A 19,266-nucleotide genomic window follows, 5' to 3' on the forward strand; every position below is an offset into this window, starting at 1 on the left:
CTGTACTGTAGGTGACTGTGTAACTGTGTTCTGTACTGTAGGTGGCTAACTGTGTTCTGTACTGTAGGTGATTAACTGTGTTCTGTACTGTAGGTGATTAACTGTGTTCTGTACTGTAGATTAATAACTGTGTTCTGTACTGTAGGTGACTAACTGTGTAACTGTGTGTTCTGTACTGTAGGTGACTAACTGTGTAACAGTGTTCTATACTGTAGGTGACTAACTGTGTTCTGTACTGTAGATGACTAGTTGTGTTCTGTACTGTAGGTGACTATCTTTGTTCTGTACTGTAGGTGACTAACTGTGTAACTTTTTTCTGAACTGTAGGTGACTAACTGTGTTTTGTACTGTAGGCGACTGACTGTGTAACTGAACTGTGTTCTGTACTGTAGGTGACTAACTGTGTAACTGTGTTCTGTAGGTGACTAACTGTGTAACTGTGTGTTCTGTACTGTAGGTGACTAACTGTGTAACAGTGTTCTATACTGTAGGTGACTAACTGTGTTCTGTACTGTAGATGACTAATTGTGTTCTTTACTGTAGGTGACTAACTTTGTTCTGTACTGTAGGTGACTAACTGTGTAACTGTGTTCTGTACTGTAGGTGACTAACTGTGTAACTGTGTTCTGTATTGTAGGCGACTGACTGTGTAACTGTCTTCTGTACTGTAGGTGACTGACTGTGTAACTGTATTCTGTACTGTAGGGGACTAACTGTGTTCGGTACTGTAGGTGACTAACTGTGTTCTGTACTGTAGATGACTAACTGTGTTCTGTACTGTAGGTGACTAACTGTGGTCTGTACTGTAGATGAATAACTGTGTTCTGTACTGTAGTTGACTGTGGTCTGTACTGTAGGGGACTAACTGTGTTCTGTACTGTAGGTGAATAACTGGGTTCTGTCCTGTAGATGACTAACTGTGTTCTGTACTATAGGGAACTAACTGTGTTCTGTACTGTAGATGACTAACTGTGTTCTGTACTGTAGGGGACTAACTGTGTAACTGTGTTCTGTACTATAGGGGACTAACTGTGTTCTGTACTGTAGATGACTAACTGTGTTCTGTACTGTAGGTGACTGTGGTCTGTACTGTAGGTGACTAACTGTGTAACTGTGTTCTGTACTGTAGGGGACTAACTGTGTTCTGTACTGTAGGGGACTAACTGTGTTCTGTACTGTAGGGGACTAACTGTGTAACTGTGTTCTGTACTGTAGGTGACTAACTGTGTTCTGTACTGTAGGTGGCTAACTGTGTTCTGTACTGTAGGTGATTAACTGTGTTCTGTACTGTAGATTAATAACTGTGTGCTCTACTGTAGGTGACTAACTGTGTAACTCTGTGTTCTGTACTGTAGGTGGCTAACTGTGTTCTGTACTGTAGGTGACTAACTGTGTAACTGTGTTTTATACTGTAGGTGACTCACTGTGTTCTGTACTGTAGATGACTAACTCTGTTCTGTACTGTAGGTGACTAACTGTGTAACAGTGTTCTATACTGTAGGTGACTAACTGTGTTCTGTACTGTAGATGACTAATTGTGTTCTATACTGTAGGTGGCTAACTGTGTTCTGTACTGTAGGTGACTAACTGTGTAACTGTGTTCTATACTGTAGGTGACTCACTGTGTTCTGTACTGTAGATGACTAACTGTGTTCTGTACTGTAGGTGACTAACTGTGTAACAGTGTTCTATACTGTAGGTGACTCACTGTGTTCTGTACTGTAGATGACTAATTGTGTTCTGTACTGTAGGTGACTAACTGTGTAACTGTACTGTAGGTGACTAACTGTGTAACTTTTTCTGAACTGTAGGTGACTAACTGTGTTTTGTACTGTAGGCGACTGACTGTGTAACTGTGTTCTGTACTGTAGGTGACTAACTGTGTAACTGTGTTCTGTACTGTAGGCGACTGACTGTGTAACTGTGTTCTGTACTGTAGGTGACTAACTGTGTAACTGTGTTCTGTACTGTAGGCGACTGACTGTGTAACTGTGTTCTGTACTGGAGGTGACTGACTGTGTAACTGTGTTCTATACTGTAGGTGACTCACTGTGTTCTGTACTGTAGATGACTAACTGTGTTCTGTACTGTAGGTGACTAACTGTGTAACTCAGTGTTCTGTACTATAGGTGACTAACTGTGTAACAGTGTTCTATACTGTAGGTGACTAACTGTGTTCTGTACTGTAGATGACTAGTTGTGTTCTGTACTGTAGGTGACTAACTTTGTTCTGTACTGTAGGTGACTGTGTAACTTTTTCTGAACTGTAGGTGACTAACCGTGTTTTTACTGTAGGCGACTGACTGTGTAACTGTGTTCTGTACTGTAGGTGACTAACTGTGTAACTGTGTTCTGTAGGTGACTAACTGTGTAACTGTGTTCTGTACTGTAGGCGACTAACTGTGTAACTGTGTTCTGTACTGTAGGTGTGTAACTGTGTTCTGTACTGTAGGTGACTGACTGTGTAACTGTGTTCTGTACTGTAGGTCACTAACTTTGTTCTGTACTGTAGGTGACTGACTGTGTAACTGTGTTCTGTACTGTAGGTGACTAACTGTGTAACTGTGTTCTGTACTGTAGGTGACTGACTGTTTAACTGTGTTCTGTACTGTAGGTGACTAACTGTGTTCTGTACTGTCGTTGACTGACTGTGTTACTGTGTTCTGTACTTTAGGTGACTGACTGTGTAACTGTGTTCTGTACTGTAGGTGACTGACTGTGTAACTGTGTTCGGTACTCTAGGTGACTAACTGTGTTCTGTACTGTATATGACTAACTGTGTTCTGTACTGTAGGTGACTGTGGTCTGTACTGTAGGGGACTAACTGTGTAACTGTGTTCTGTACTGTAGGTGAATAACTGGGTTCTGTACTGTAGATGACTAACTGTGTTCTGTACTGTAGGGGACTAACTGTGTAACTGTGTTCTGTACTATAGGGGACTAACTGTGTTCTGTACTGTAGATGACTAACTGTGTTCTGTACTGTAGGGGACTAGCTGTGTAACTGTGTTCTGTACTGTAGGTGACTAACAGTGTTCTGTAATGTAGAGGACTAACTGTGTTCTGTACTGTAGGTGACTGTGGTCTGTACTGTAGGTGACTAACTGTGTAACTGTTTTCTGTACTGTAGGGGACTAACTGTGTAACTGTGTTCTGTAGGTGACTAACTGTGTAACTGTGTTCTGTACTGTAGGCGACTAACTGTGTAACTGTGTTCTGTACTGTAGGTGTGTAACTGTGTTCTGTACTGTAGGTGACTGACTGTGTAACTGTGTTCTGTACTGTAGGTAACTAACTGTGTTCTGTGTTTACTGTGTTCTGTACTTTAGGTGACTGACTGTGTAACTGTGTTCTGTACTGTAGGTGACTGACTGTGTTACTGTGTTCTGTACTGTAGGTGACTAACTGTGTAACTGTTTTCTGTACTGTAGGTGACTGACTGTGTTACTGTGTTCTGTACTGTAGGTGACTGACTGTGTTCTGTACTGTAGGTGATTAACTGTGTTCTGTACTGTAGATTAATAACTGTGTGCTCTACTGTAGGTGACTAACTGTGTTCTGTACTGTAGATGACTAACTGTGTTCTGTACTGTAGGTGACTAACTGTGTAACTGTGTGTTCTGTACTGTAGGTGACTAACTGTGTAACTCTGTTCTATACTGTAGGTGACTCACTGTGTTCTGTACTGTAGATGACTAACTGTGTTCTGTACTGTAGGTGACTAACTGTGTAACAGTGTTCTATACTGTAGGTGACTAACTGTGTTCTGTACTGTAGATGACTAATTGTGTTCTGTACTGTAGGTGACTAACTTTGTTCTGTACTGTAGGTGACTAACTGTGTAACTTTTTTTCTGAACTGTAGGTGACTAACTGTGTTTTGTACTGTAGGCGACTGACTGTGTAACTGTGTTCTGTACTGTAGGTGACTAACTGTGTAACTGTGTTCTGTACTGTAGGCGACTGACTGTGTAACTGTGTTCTGTACTGTAGGTGACTGACTGTGTAACTGTATTCTGTACTGTAGGTGACTGTGTAACTGTGTTCTGTACTGTAGGTGGCTAACTGTGTTCTGTACTGTAGGTGATTAACTGTGTTCTGTACTGTAGGTGATTAACTGTGTTCTGTACTGTAGATTAATAACTGTGTTCTGTACTGTAGGTGACTAACTGTGTAACTGTGTGTTCTGTACTGTAGGTGACTAACTGTGTAACAGTGTTCTATACTGTAGGTGACTAACTGTGTTCTGTACTGTAGATGACTAGTTGTGTTCTGTACTGTAGGTGACTATCTTTGTTCTGTACTGTAGGTGACTAACTGTGTAACTTTTTTCTGAACTGTAGGTGACTAACTGTGTTTTGTACTGTAGGCGACTGACTGTGTAACTGAACTGTGTTCTGTACTGTAGGTGACTAACTGTGTAACTGTGTTCTGTAGGTGACTAACTGTGTAACTGTGTTCTGTACTGTAGGCGACTAACTGTGTAACTGTGTTCTGTACTGTAGGTGTGTAACTGTGTTCTGTACTGTAGGTGACTGACTGTGTAACTGTGTTCTGTACTGTAGGTAACTAACTGTGTTCTGTACTGTCGTTGACTGACTGTGTTACTGTGTTCTGTACTTTAGGTGACTGACTGTGTAACTGTGTTCTGTACTGTAGGTGACTGACTGTGTAACAGTGTTCTGTACTGTAGGTGACTAACTGTGTAACTGTTTTCTGTACTGTAGGTGACTGACTGTGTTACTGTGTTCTGTACTGTAGGTGACTGACTGTGTTCTGTACTGTAGGTGATTAACTGTGTTCTGTACTGTAGATTAATAACTGTGTGCTCTACTGTAGGTGACTAACTGTGTTCTGTACTGTAGATGACTAACTGTGTTCTGTACTGTAGGTGACTAACTGTGTAACTGTGTGTTCTGTACTGTAGGTGACTAACTGTGTAACTCTGTTCTATACTGTAGGTGACTCACTGTGTTCTGTACTGTAGATGACTAACTGTGTTCTGTACTGTAGGTGACTAACTGTGTAACAGTGTTCTATACTGTAGGTGACTAACTGTGTTCTGTACTGTAGATGACTAATTGTGTTCTGTACTGTAGGTGACTAACTTTGTTCTGTACTGTAGGTGACTAACTGTGTAACTTTTTTCTGAACTGTAGGTGACTAACTGTGTTTTGTACTGTAGGCGACTGACTGTGTAACTGTGTTCTGTACTGTAGGTGACTAACTGTGTAACTGTGTTCTGTACTGTAGGCGACTGACTGTGTAACTGTGTTCTGTACTGTAGGTGACTGACTGTGTAACTGTATTCTGTACTGTAGGTGACTGTGTAACTGTGTTCTGTACTGTAGGTGGCTAACTGTGTTCTGTACTGTAGGTGATTAACTGTGTTCTGTACTGTAGGTGATTAACTGTGTTCTGTACTGTAGATTAATAACTGTGTTCTGTACTGTAGGTGACTAACTGTGTAACTGTGTGTTCTGTACTGTAGGTGACTAACTGTGTAACAGTGTTCTATACTGTAGGTGACTAACTGTGTTCTGTACTGTAGATGACTAGTTGTGTTCTGTACTGTAGGTGACTATCTTTGTTCTGTACTGTAGGTGACTAACTGTGTAACTTTTTCTGAACTGTAGGTGACTAACTGTGTTTTGTACTGTAGGCGACTGACTGTGTAACTGAACTGTGTTCTGTACTGTAGGTGACTAACTGTGTAACTGTGTTCTGTAGGTGACTAACTGTGTAACTGTGTTCTGTACTGTAGGCGACTAACTGTGTAACTGTGTTCTGTACTGTAGGTGTGTAACTGTGTTCTGTACTGTAGGTGACTGACTGTGTAACTGTGTTCTGTACTGTAGGTAACTAACTGTGTTCTGTACTGTCGTTGACTGACTGTGTTACTGTGTTCTGTACTTTAGGTGACTGACTGTGTAACTGTGTTCTGTACTGTAGGTGACTGACTGTGTAACAGTGTTCTGTACTGTAGGTGACTAACTGTGTTCTGTACTCTAGATGACTAATTGTGTTCTGTACTGTAGGTGACTGACTGTGTAACTGTGTTCTGTACTGTAGGTGACTAACTGTGTAACTGTGTTCTGTACTGTAGGTGACTAACTGTGTTCTGTACTGTCGTTGACTGACTGTGTTACTGTGTTCTGTACTTTAGGTGACTGACTGTGTAACTGTGTTCTGTACTGTAGGTGACTGACTGTGTAACAGTGTTCTGTACTGTAGGTGACTAACTGTGTTCTGTACTCTAGATGACTAATTGTGTTCTGTACTGTAGGTGACTGACTGTGTAACTGTGTTCTGTACTGTAGGTGACTAACTGTGTAACTGTGTTCTGTACTGTAGGTGACTAACTGTGTAACTGTGTTCTGTATTGTAGGCGACTGACTGTGTAACTGTCTTCTGTACTGTAGGTGACTGACTGTGTAACTGTGTTCTGTACTGTAGGTAACTAACTGTGTTCTGTACTGTCGTTGACTGACTGTGTTACTGTGTTCTGTACTTTAGGTGACTGACTGTGTAACTGTGTTCTGTACTGTAGGTGACTGACTGTGTTACTGTGTTCTGTACTGTAGGTGACTAACTGTGTAACTGTTTTCTGTACTGTAGGTGACTAACTGTGTAACTGTGTTCTGTACTGTAGGCGACTGACTGTGTAACTGTCTTCTGTACTGTAGGTGACTGACTGTGTAACTGTGTTCTGTACTGTAGGTGACTAACTGTGTTCTGTACTGTAGGTGATTAACTGTGTTCTGTACTGTAGATTAATAACTGTGTGCTCTACTGTAGGGGACTAACTGTGTAACTGTGTATTCTGTACTGTAGGTGACTAACTGTGTAACTCTGTTCTATACTGTAGGTGACTCACTGTGTTCTGTACTGTAGATGACTAACTGTGTTCTGTACTGTAGGTGACTAACTGTGTAACAGTGTTCTGTACTGTAGGTGGCTAACTGTGTTCTGTACTGTAGGTGATTAACTGTGTTCTGTACTGTAGGTGATTAACTGTGTTCTGTACTGTAGATTAATAACTGTGTTCTGTACTGTAGGTGACTAACTGTGTAACAGTGTTCTATACTGTAGGTGACTAACTGTGTTCTGTACTGTAGATGACTAGTTGTGTTCTGTACTGTAGGTGACTAACTTTGTTCTGTACTGTAGGTGACTAACTGTGTAACTTTTTTCTGAACTGTAGGTGACTAACTGTGTTTTGTACTGTAGGCGACTGACTGTGTAACTGTGTTCTGTACTGTAGGTGACTAACTGTGTAACTGTGTTCTGTAGGTGACTAACTGTGTAACTGTGTTCTGTACTGTAGGCGACTAACTGTGTAACTGTGTTCTGTACTGTAGGTGTGTAACTGTGTTCTGTACTGTAGGTGACTGACTGTGTAACTGTGTTCTGTACTGTAGGTTACTAACTGTGTAACTGTTTTCTGTACTGTAGGTGACTGACTGTGTTACTGTGTTCTGTACTTTAGGTGACTGACTGTGTAACTGTGTTCTGTACTGTAGGTGACTGACTGTGTTACTGTGTTCTGTACTGTAGGTGACTAACTATGTAACTGTTTTCTGTACTGTAGGTGACTGACTGTGTTACTGTGTTCTGTACTGTAGGTGACTGACTGTGTAACTGTTTTCTGTACTGTAGGTGACTAACTGTGTTCTGTACTGTAGGTGATTAACTGTGTTCTGTACTGTAGATTAATAACTGTGTGCTCTACTGTAGGTGACTAACTGTGTTCTGTACTGTAGATGACTAACTGTGTTCTGTACTGTAGGTGACTAACTGTGTAACAATGTTCTATACTGTAGGTGACTAACTGTGTTCTGTACTGTAGATGACTAATTGTGTTCTGTACTGTTGTTGACTAACTTTGTTCTGTACTGTAGGTGACTAACTGTGTAACTTTTTTCTGAACTGTAGGTGACTAACTGTGTTTTGTACTGTAGGCGACTGACTGTGTAACTGTGTTCTGTACTGTAGGTGACTAACTGTGTAACTGTGTTCTGTACTGTAGGCGACTGACTGTGTAACTGTATTCTGTAATGTAGGTGTGTAACTGTGTTCTGTACTGTAGGTGACTGACTGTGTAACTGTGTTCTGTACTGTAGGTGACTAACTTTGTTCTGTACTGTAGGTGACTAACTGTGTAACTGTGTTATGTACTGTAGGTGACTAACTGTGTAACTGTGTTCTGTACTGTAGGCGACTGACTGTGTTACTGTGTTCTGTACTGTAGGTGACTCACTGTGTAACTGTATTCTGTACTGTAGGTGACTGACTGTGTAACTGTGTTCTGTACTGTAGGTGACTGACTGTGTAACTGTGTTCTGTACTGTAGGTGACTAACTGTGTTCTGTACTGTAGGTGACTGACTGTGTTACTGTGTTCTGTACTGTAGCTGACTAACTGTGTAACTGTTTTCTGTACTGTAGGTGACTAACTGTGTTCTGTACTGTAGGTGACTGACTGTGTAACTGTGTTCTGTGCTGTAGGTGACTAACTGTGTAACTGTGTTCTGTACTGTAGGTGACTAACTTTCTTCTGTACTGTAGGGGACTAACTGTGTTCTGTACTGTAGATGACTAACTCTGTTCTGTACTGTAGTGGACTAACTGTGTTCTGTCCTGTAGGTGACTAACTGTGTAACTGTTTTCTGTACTGTCGGTGACTAACTGTGTAACTGTGTTCTGTACTGTAGGTGACTAACTGTGTAACTGTGTTCTGTACTGTAGGTGACTAACTGTGTAACTGTGTTCTGTACTGTATGGGACTAACTGTGTTCTGTCCTGTAGGTGACTAACTGCGTAACTGTTTTCTGTACTGTAGTTGACTAACTGTGTTCTGTACTGTAGGTGACTAACTGTTTCCTGTACTGTAGGTGACTAACTGTGTTCTGTACTGTAGGTGACTAACTGTGTAACTGTGTTCTGTACTGTAGGTGACTAACTGTGTAACTGTGTTCTGTACTGTAGGTGACTAACTGTGTTCTGTACTGTAGGTGACTAACTGTGTTCGGTACTGTAGGTGACTAACAGTTTCCTGTACTGTAGATGACTAACTGTGTTCTGTACTGTAGGTGACTAACTGTGTTCTGTACTGTAGGTGACTAACTGTGTTCTGTACTGTAGGTGACTAACTTTGTTCTGTACTGTAGGGGACTAACTGTGTTCTGTACTGTAGATGACTAACTTGTTCTCTACTCTAGGGGACTAACTGTGTTCTGACCTGTAGGTGACTAACTGTGTAACTGTGTTCTGTACTGTAGGTGTGTAACTGTGTTCTGTACTGTAGGTGACTAACTGTGTAACTGTGTTCTGTATTTTAGGTGACTAACTGTGTTCTGTACTGTAGGTGACTAACTGTGTTCGGTACTGTAGGTGACTAACTGTGTTCTGTACTTTAGATGACTAACTGTGTTCTGTACTCTAGGTGACTAACTGTGTCCTGTACTGTAGGTGACTAACTGTGTTCGGTACTGTATGTGACTAACTGTGTCCTGTACTGTAGGTGACTAACTGTGTTCTGTAATGTAGATGACTAACTGTGTTCTGTACTGTAGGTGACTAACTGTGTAACTGTGTTCTGTACTGTAGGTGACTAACTGTGTAACTGTGTTCTGTACTGTAGGCGACTGACTGTGTAACTGTGTTCTGTACTGTAGGTGACTGACTGTGTAACTGTATTCTGTACTGTAGGTGACTAACTGTGTAACTGTGTTCTGTACTGTAGGTGTGTAACTGTGTTCTGTACTGTAGGTGACTGACTGTGTAACTGTGTTCTGTACTGTAGGTGACTAACTTTGTTCTGTACTGTAGGTGACTGACTGTGTAACTGTGTTATGTACTGTAGGTGACTAACTGTGTAACTGTGTTCTGTACTGTAGGCGACTGACTGTGTTACTGTGTTCTGTACTGTAGGTGACTGACTGTGTAACTGTATTCTGTACTGTAGGTGACTGACTGTGTAACTGTGTTCTGTACTGTAGGTGACTGACTGTGTAACTGTGTTCTGTACTGTAGGTGACTGACTGTGTTACTGTGTTCTGTACTGTAGGTGACTAACTGTGTAACTGTTTTCTGTACTGTAGGTGACTAACTGTGTTCTGTACTGTAGGTGACTGACTGTGTTACTGTGTTCTGTACTGTAGCTGACTATCTGTGTAACTGTTTTCTGTACTGTAGGTGACTAACTGTGTTCTGTACTGTAGGTGACTGACTGTGTAACTGTGTTCTGTGCTGTAGGTGACTAACTGTGTAACTGTGTTCTGTACTGTAGGGGACTAACTGTGTTCTGTACTGTAGATGACTAACTCTGTTCTGTACTGTAGTGGACTAACTGTGTTCTGTCCTGTAGGTGACTAACTGTGTAACTGTTTTCTGTACTGTCGGTGACTAACTGTGTTCTGTACTGTAGGTGACTGACTGTGTAACTGTGTTCTGTACTGTAGGTGACTAACTGTGTAACTGTGTTCTGTACTGTAGGTGACTAACTGTGTAACTGTTCTGTACTGTAGGTGACTAACTGTGTAACTGTGTTCTGTACTGTAGGGGACTAACTGTGTTCTGTCCTGTAGGTGACTAACTGCGTAACTGTTTTCTGTACTGTAGGTGACTAACTGTGTTCTGTACTGTAGGTGACTAACTGTGTAACTGTGTTCTGTACTGTAGGTGACTAACTGTGTTCTGTACTGTAGGTGACTAACTGTGTTCTGTACTGTAGATGACTAACTGTGTTCTGTACTGTAGGTGACTAACTGTGTAACTGTGTTCTGTACTGTAGGTGACTAACTGTGTAACTGTGTTCTGTACTGTAGGTGACTAACTTTGTTCTGTACTGTAGGGGACTAACTGTGTTCTGTACTGTAGATGACTAACTTGTTCTCTACTCTAGGGGACTAACTGTGTTCTGTCCTGTAGGTGACTAACTGTGTAACTGTGTTCTGTACTGTAGGTGTGTAACTGTGTTCTGTACTGTAGGTGACTAACTGTGTAACTGTGTTCTGTATTTTAGGTGACTAACTGTGTTCTGTACTGTAGGTGACTAACTGTGTTCGGTACTGTAGGTGACTAACTGTGTTCTGTACTTTAGATGACTAACTGTGTTCTGTACTCTAGGTGACTAACTGTGTCCTGTACTGTAGGTGACTAACTGTGTTCTGTACTGTAGATGACTAACTGTGTTCGGTACTGTAGGTGACTAACTGTGTCCTGTACTGTAGGTGACTAACTGTGTTCTGTAATGTAGATGACTAACTGTGTTCTGTACTGTAGGTGACTAATTGCGTAACTCTGTTCTGTACTGTAGGTGACTAACTGTGTAACTGTGTTCTGTACTGTAGATGACTAACTGTGTTCTGTACTGTAGATGACTAACTGTGTTCTGTACTCTAGGTGACTAACTGTGTTCTGTACTGTAGGTGACTAACTGTGTAACTGTGTGTTCTGTACTGTAGGTGACTAACTGTGTTCTGTACTGTAGGTGACTAACTGTGTAACTCTGTGTTCTGTGCTGTAGGTGACTAACTGTGTAACTGTGTCCTGTACTGTAGGTGACTAACTGTGTGATTTTGTCTGACTCCAGGTGAGAGAGGGGCATCGCTACAAGCTGTTGAACATTGTCAGTAAGACAGTGGTGTTGTGTCTTGTCCTTCGGCCAATACAACTGGTTCCCTCCCACTTCCTGTTGCTACGCTGCATGCCGCGCTTCTCTGTGGCTACGCCCTCGGCAACCACAGACAGCCTGTTGCTACGGCAGCATGCCAACTTCGACCCTGATGGGTACAGCCGAGCCGTCCGTGAGACGCGTCCAGAACTCAGCGAGGAGAGAGTGTGTGTGAGCGAGGACGGTGTGTGTGTGAGCCCGCGGAGGGGAGGTGTGTGTGTGTCAGCGCAGGACTCTCAGCTGCTGTCCGTGTGTGTGTTCGCTGGGGGCGGAGTTACAGACAACATCAGCCAATCGCAACGCTGTAGAGACTCTCTAGGGGAGGGGACAGAGTATCTCTCTCCCAATTGGACAGAGGCTGAGCTGCAGACCAGTGAAGAGATCCCCTACGAGGAACTGTGGACCAATCAGACTGCAGAGGGCCTGGGGAAGGCAGAGCCAAACCGCATCTCCGTCCATTCCTCTTCCTCTTTGGATGGATTGCTGGGGACTGCCCGCCTCGCCATGGTGACAAGAGTATCAACCCCACCCCCTGTACCTCCAAAATCAGACGCAGTGAGTCTCTCCCTTAGAGATACCTAGAGAGCACCTCTCCTATCTATACTATATTGATACCTATAGAGCACCTCTCCGTCTATACCAGAGAGAGGAGAGGTGCTCTCTCTAGTATATCTATACCATAGAGATACCCTCGCCTATCTATATCATAGAGATACCTAGAGAGCACCTCTCCTATCTATACCATAGAGATAGGCCTGTTCTTCTCTTCTCCTCTCCTCTCCTCTCCCCTGCTACTCTTCCCGGGTCCTTAGTGTACAAGAAAAAGTAGTGCACTATGTTTTCTGTCAACATACCTGGTGAAATAATGGTTAAAAACAACTCTAAAGGGTGGGGCCTTATAAAATCTGTAATTTATTTTTACAAATAATGTTTTCCATTCCCCCCCCCTGGTTTTACATTTTTATTTGTTTCTCATAGAGAAACTACAGTGGTCTGAGTTTTTTTCAATGCTTACATCACATTAAATACCTTATTTTTTATGTTTGGAAGAACTAACAAATGTCGATTTCCCCCCCCCCTCATTGTGCATCTAGCAAGTGAGGAATGTGCTGTCTAACTTGCCGGTCTAGTGATGGTTCTGGACTGCTGCTGCTCATTTCATGGCAACATTTGCAAATAATAGATACAAATTATGTACTTCTGCCAGGTGAGCCTACTTTGCAGTTAACATTTCAAGATGCACTATGCAAAAACAATTGTAAAAAAGACACAAAAACAAATCTTAAGAGCGGGACGCATAGAAATTGCTCACATAGAACAGATCTACCACTTCTTAGACTTGCTTTAAATTATAATGACAGATCTATAACATACATTGCTATGTGAATTTGGTTGGGTTGCCCAAATAGGGACATATTGCAGCTTTAATTGGGAAGGTTTTGGGGAAAGTATTTCTACCTAGTCTAGTATTACATAGATACATTACTATACATACATAGTCTAGTATCTATTATTTCTGTCAACCCACAAGACGGTTATCACATCAACTTGCTTCACATGGAGTATTAGACAAACACGCGCACCACACAGAAAGACAGGGGCAATATTACTGGAAATTAATTGGTAGATATTGTGTTCGTTTTTTGGCCTTTTAAACCAATAGTGGCTAACCAGCGGTGGGATAATGTCAGTGTTGCCTTGATTAGATAGTGGCTGGGAGCTTGCGGTGTCTGATACTTGTGAGATTTGTTTATGACAGTTTGCGGTGGAACACGTGAAAATTGCATGTACTTTCAGAATTGTTTGGGGAGCTACTTATCGGTGGGCTGCGAGCTATTGGTAGCTGGCGATCAACCTTTTGGAGACCCCTGTCATAGAGATACCTAGAGAGCCCCTCCTATCTATACCATATAGATACCCTCGCCTATCTATGCCATAGAGATACCTAGAGAGCACCTCTCCTATCTATGCCATAGAGATACCTAGAGAGCACCTCTCCTATCTGTGACAGCATGGGCAGCACCAATGAGGGATGTCTCCATTTGTAAGTAGTCCACTGGGTGGGACATCCTATAGGTTAAGGAAGAACCAAATTCCATCCAGGTCATTAGGAGAATGAAGGCGATTCGGGTCATTAGGAGGGATCAGCCAATGAATGACGGCGATTCAGGTCATTAGGAGGGATCAGCCAATGAATGACGGCGATTCAGGTCATTAGGAGGGTTGAAGGAGATTATCAATTGTTTTGCTCAAATCCTCGCGTCCTCTCCTTCTTTTGATTAAGGTCAAAGGTAATCGAGGAGCGGAAACCGTTGTGCTTGTATGAAATGACTCTCCTACATTTTAGCACGTCATCAATCAAATGATGTTTACTATTTGATCATTCAACAGTTTTACCCCATTTACCTGTTTTTCAAATTGATAGTTACGACCTTGCCTCAGTGCAGCAACTCGGTAGAGGTGAAGATCAGGACGTGTCCTCCGAAGCATGCACCGCCAAGCCGTGCTGAACCCGGAAGTCAACCGAACCAACGTATCAGAGGAAACACTGTTCGACTGATGACCCCAGGCAGCTTGCAGGCACCCGGTCTGCCAAACCCTCCCCGGGCGGTGCTCCCGGTCATGGCTGGCTGTGACACCGCCTGGGAGGCCCAAATGATGTTTACAGGGTTGGAATCACATTTATATGTGTAAAAAAATTAAATAAATAGTTGTGCCAGACATTTTATAGATAAAAAGTTACTTTATTATTTTTTTTAAACGACCTTGCGTATCGTTTTTAAACATACTTTTCTCCTCCGAGAAAACAACAGGGGGGTGTAGCTGGACGCACATGATTATCCTCGGTAGGAGCCTCGGTAGGAGTCTCGGTAGGAGCCTCGGTAGGAGCCTCGGTAGGAGTCTCAGCAGGAGCCTCGGTAGGACTCTCAGTAGGAGCCTCGGTAGGAGTCTCGGTAGGAGCCTCGGTAGGAGTCTCGGCAGGAGCCTCGGTAGGAGCCTCGGTAGGAGTCTCGGTAGGAGCCTCGGTGGGAGTCTCGGCGGGAGCCTCGGTAGGAGCCTCAGTAGGAGCCTCGGTAGCAGTCTCGGTAGGAGCCTCGGTAGGAGTCTCGGCAGGAGCCTCGGTAGAGGTCTCGGCAGGAGCCTCGGTAGGAGTCTCGGTAGGAGCCTCGGTAGGAGTCTCGGCAGGAGCCTCGGTAGGAGCCTCGGTAGGAGCCTCGGTAGGAGTCTCGGTAGGAGCCTCGGTAGGAGTCTCGGCAGGAGCCTCGGCCGGAGCCTCGGCAGGAGCCTCGGTAGGAGCCTCGGTAGGAGTCTCGGTAGGAGTCTCGGTAGGAGCCTCGGTAGGAGTCTCGGTAGGAGCCTCGGCAGGAGCATCGGTAGGAGTCTCGGTAGGAGTCTCGGTAGGAGCCTCGGCAGGAGCCTCGGTAGGAGCCTCGGCAGGAGTCTCAGTAGGAGCCTCGGTAGGAGTCTCGGTAGGAGCCTCGGTAGGAGTCTCAGTAGGAGGCTATTGAAGCTGCAATATGTAACGTTTTGGACAATCTCACCAAATTCACATAGAAAGCAAGTCTAAGAAAAGGCATATCTGTTCTATGTGTGCTATTTCTATGCTTCCCATGCTTAAGTTTAGTTTGTACCTGTTCAGACAACACCCTCCAGGTGGCAGTAAATCATCAACCTTGTCTTTAAACCTGTTCAGACAACACCCTCCAGGTGGCAGTAAATCATCAACCTTGGGTTCATACCTGTTCAGACAACACAGTTTGTCTTCCGACTGTCAGAAGTAGAAGATGAAACTTCAAAATGGTGGAAACCCTTAATGGTGCTGTTCATGCTAAATCAGGCTTTGTGTCAGAAAAGCCCTCTATCCATCTTCATGCTAAAGTTGGCTTTGTGTAAAAAAAAGCCCTCTATCCCCCCCACTCTCTCTCTCTCTCTCCATCTGGTTGTTAAACTCAGGATGAGACTGAATTATTGATACACACTTACTAGAATTGGTCACACACACACACTCACTCTGTGTGTTTCAAATCAAACTTTATTATTCACATGCGCAGAAAACAAGAAGTGTAGACCTTACCGTGAAATGCTGACTTACAAGCCCCTAACCAACAATGCAGTTTGTATGCTGAAGAGTGTGTTTCAGGAGTGAACGTTTGAGAGTGACATTTACCAGCATGCCAACACACACACACACACACACACACATACACACACACACACACACACACACACACACACACACACACACACACACACACACACACACACACACACACACACACACACACACACACACACACACACACACACACACACACACACACACACACAGACACACATTCCTTGCACATTCCTCTGGAAATTCTTCAGACTCTATAGAAACCACTCTGTGTGTGGTTGTGTGTGTGTGTGTGGTTGTGTGTGTAGGTGAGAGAAGAGTGCAGGTTCCTGATCGCTCCTCCAGTTCCTCCTCGATGCTGTAAAGGAGACTCCTCCCCTTCCTGTCCAAGCCCCACCCCCAGTCCACCGGTCCCGCCCCGCTTCCCTCAGACACATCTCTCCTATTACTCTTCTGGACCACCCAACAGGTACACACACACACACACACACACACCACACGCACACACACTAACCATATCCCTCTCTCTCATCCTTACCTCTCTCTCTCTTTCCATCTTTCCCTTTTTCTCTCTCTAGTTGTTCTGTCTCTCCTCCAGACTCGTCTATCTACTGTTATCCATGTTCCTGGACTGACCCCCCCCACATCAGCCCTGAGCCAATCCCTACTCTCCCTGCTGACAGCTTGGCCAATCCCCAGCCAGCGCAGGCCACCTGGGTGGAGCCGTGGAGCTATAATTCCTCCTCCTTCTCCCGGCTGAGGCTTCCGCCCCCTCAGAGTCGATTCGCTCCCTTCGGAGCACTTAACCCCTTTAACCGCCCTAGTCCCTCCCCCTGCCCTTCCCCAGAGCCTATACCAGCCAATCAGACAGCAGAGCTCTCCAGAGGCGCTGAGGGAGGCGGGACATGCGAGGGGTCGACTCCGCCTAGTGACCCTGCCTGGCGCCCGCCCACTGACCTGTCTGCCCTCTCATTGGAGGAGGTGTCTGCCAGTCTGAGGTTCATTGGCCTATCAGAGGCAGCGGTGGGCGTGTTCCAGAGAGAGCGCGTTGACGGGAGCCTCCTGGTTCAGCTCGACGAGGAGACCCTGTCACATGACTTCCATCTCAGCCGATTGCACGTCACCAAGATCACACAGTTCATACAGGGCTGGAGGCCCAAGATTTAACACCTATTGTGACACTGTCACAAGGTGTTTATCACAACATTGGAGGCTGCTGATTGGAGGACGGCTCATAAAAATGGCTGGAATGGAAACCATGTGTTTGATGTACTTGATAGCATTCCACTCCAGCCTTTACCACGAGCCCATCCTCCCCGATTACGGTGCCACCAACCTCCTGTGCGATCTACGTAAAGGACGAAGGCAAGGTTTGCTATTTTAACGAAGTACTGTAAAGCCGCTCGAGGGGAAGGTTGCCCCTAACTGAAACACTACAGATAAACACTACAGATAAAAACTACAGATAAGGAAATTGTCAGATCAATAAATAGTTTCTCACTATTCCATCTGTGTTGGATTGTCTTTCGACTCCACCAGGCAGCCTTGCCGTCTACTCCACCATGTCGTCTACTCCACCAGGCAGCCTTGCCGTCTACTCCACCATGTCGTCTACTCCACCAGGCAGCCTTGCCGTCTACTCCACCATGTCGTCTACTCCACCAGGCAGCCTTGCCGTCTACTCCACCAGGCAGCCTTGTCGTCTACTCCACCAGGCGGCCTTGTCGTCTACTCCACCAGGCGGCCTTGTCATCTACTCCACCAGGCAGCCTTGTCGTCTACTCCACCAGGCAGCCTTGTCGTCTACTCCACCAGGCGGCCTTGTCATCTACTCCACCAGGCGGCCTTGTCGTCTACTCCACCAAGCGGCCTTGTCGTCTATTCCACCTGGCGGCCTTGTCGTCTACTCCACCAGGCGGCCTTGTCGTCTACTCCACCAGGCGGCCTTGCCGTCTACTCCACCAGGCGGCCTTGTCGTCTACTCCACCATGTTGTCTACTCCACCATGTCGTCTACTCCACCAGGCGGCCTTGTCGTCTACTCCACCAGGCGGCCTTGTCGTCTACTCCACCAGGCGGCCTTGTCGTCTACTCCACCAGGCGGCCTTGTCGTCTACTCTACCAGGCAGCCTTGTCGTCTACTCCACCAGGCAGCCTTGTCGTCTACTCCACCAGGCAGCCTTGTCGTCTACTCCACCAGGCAGCCTTGTCGTCTACTCCACCAGGCGGCCTTGTCGTCTACTCTACCAGGCGGCCTTGTCGTCTACTCCACCAGGCGGCCTTGCTGTCTACTCCACCAGGCGGCCTTGCGTCTACTCCACCAGGCGGCCTTGCCGTCTACTCCACCATGTCGTCTACTCCACCAGGCGGCCTTTCCGTCTACTCCACCAGGCGGCCTTGTCGTCTACTCCACCATGTTGTCTACTCCACCAGGCGGCCTTTCCGTCTACTCCACCAGGCGGCCTTGTCGTCTACTCCACCATGTTGTCTACTCCACCAGGCGGCCTTGCCGTCTACTCCACCTTGTCGTCTACTCCACCATGTCGTCTACTCCACCATGTCGTCTACTCCACCATGTCGTCTACTCCACCATGTTGTCTACTCCACCATGTCGTCTACTCCACCTTGTCGTCTACTCTACCAGGCGGCCTTGTCGTCTACTCCACCATGTCGTCTACTCCACCAGGCGGCCTTGCTGTCATTTTTCAGCGGACCAGGAGTGCCAATTTAGCTCAGATGAGAACTGAGCGTCCCCTGTTTGCAAAAGTAGCACACCCATGAACACACCCTGTACTTTCTGTCTGTTCGCTGTAGTCACTCTCAGTGGGCAGCTTCCTCAGTGGGCAGCTTCCTCAGTGGGCAGCTTCCTCAGTGGGCAGCTTCCTCAGTGGGCAGGTTCCTCAGTGGGCAGGTTCCTCAGTGGGCAGGTTCCTCAGTGGGCAGCTTCCTCAGTGGGCAGCTTCCTCAGTGGGCAGCTTCATCAGTGGGCAGCTTCCTCAGTGGGCAGCCTGTGACATTACTTCCACTTTAGGACTTTAACAAGGCGACACTCCATCTTAACTCCTCCTCCACATTGACTTGATTGGTTGAACAGTACAGAAGAGAAACCCCCCCGGCAGTAAAAAAAAAAATTCTCGTCAGGACCAGAAAGAAGGAAACACCGCTTAGGCATTTCTTTTCCTCCTGCAACGTTAGGTTAGCCATCCTACATGTCCCTTATTATTGGTTGAATCAGATGCTGTGTACCTTCCGCTTGGATGAACCGGAAGGTGTGCTTCGTAAGAAGCATTTCAAGGTCCAGGAGTGGCCTAGCCAGTCTCCAGATCTCAACCCCATAGAAAATCTTTGGAGGGAGTTGAAAGACTGTGCCTTCGCTATTCTTCTTGGGGCGGCAGGGTAGCCTAGTGTTTAGAGCATTGGACTAGTAACCGGAAGGTTGCAAGTTCAAATCCCCGAGCTGACATGGTACAAATCT

At 45.2% G+C, this 19,266-nt stretch overlaps 1 protein-coding gene across 1 annotated transcript in view; it reads left to right on the forward strand.

The window, feature by feature from the left end:
• Nucleotides 1-16,975, forward strand: part of gareml (GRB2 associated, regulator of MAPK1-like) — a 65,457-nt gene extending 48,482 nt beyond the window's left edge. Inside the window, exons 6-8 of the mRNA XM_042301153.1 lie at nucleotides 11,595-12,230; nucleotides 16,101-16,261; nucleotides 16,371-16,975. Of these exons, the coding sequence (XP_042157087.1) occupies nucleotides 11,595-12,230; nucleotides 16,101-16,261; nucleotides 16,371-16,959 (1,386 nt within the window). The 3' untranslated portion in view covers nucleotides 16,960-16,975. The remainder of the gene's footprint in view (nucleotides 1-11,594; nucleotides 12,231-16,100; nucleotides 16,262-16,370) is intronic.
• The last annotated feature ends 2,291 nt before the right edge of the window (nucleotides 16,976-19,266 follow it).

Source organism: Oncorhynchus tshawytscha, linkage group LG18 (assembly GCF_018296145.1).
Source record: "Oncorhynchus tshawytscha isolate Ot180627B linkage group LG18, Otsh_v2.0, whole genome shotgun sequence".
Classification (NCBI taxonomy): Eukaryota; Metazoa; Chordata; class Actinopteri; order Salmoniformes; family Salmonidae; genus Oncorhynchus; species Oncorhynchus tshawytscha.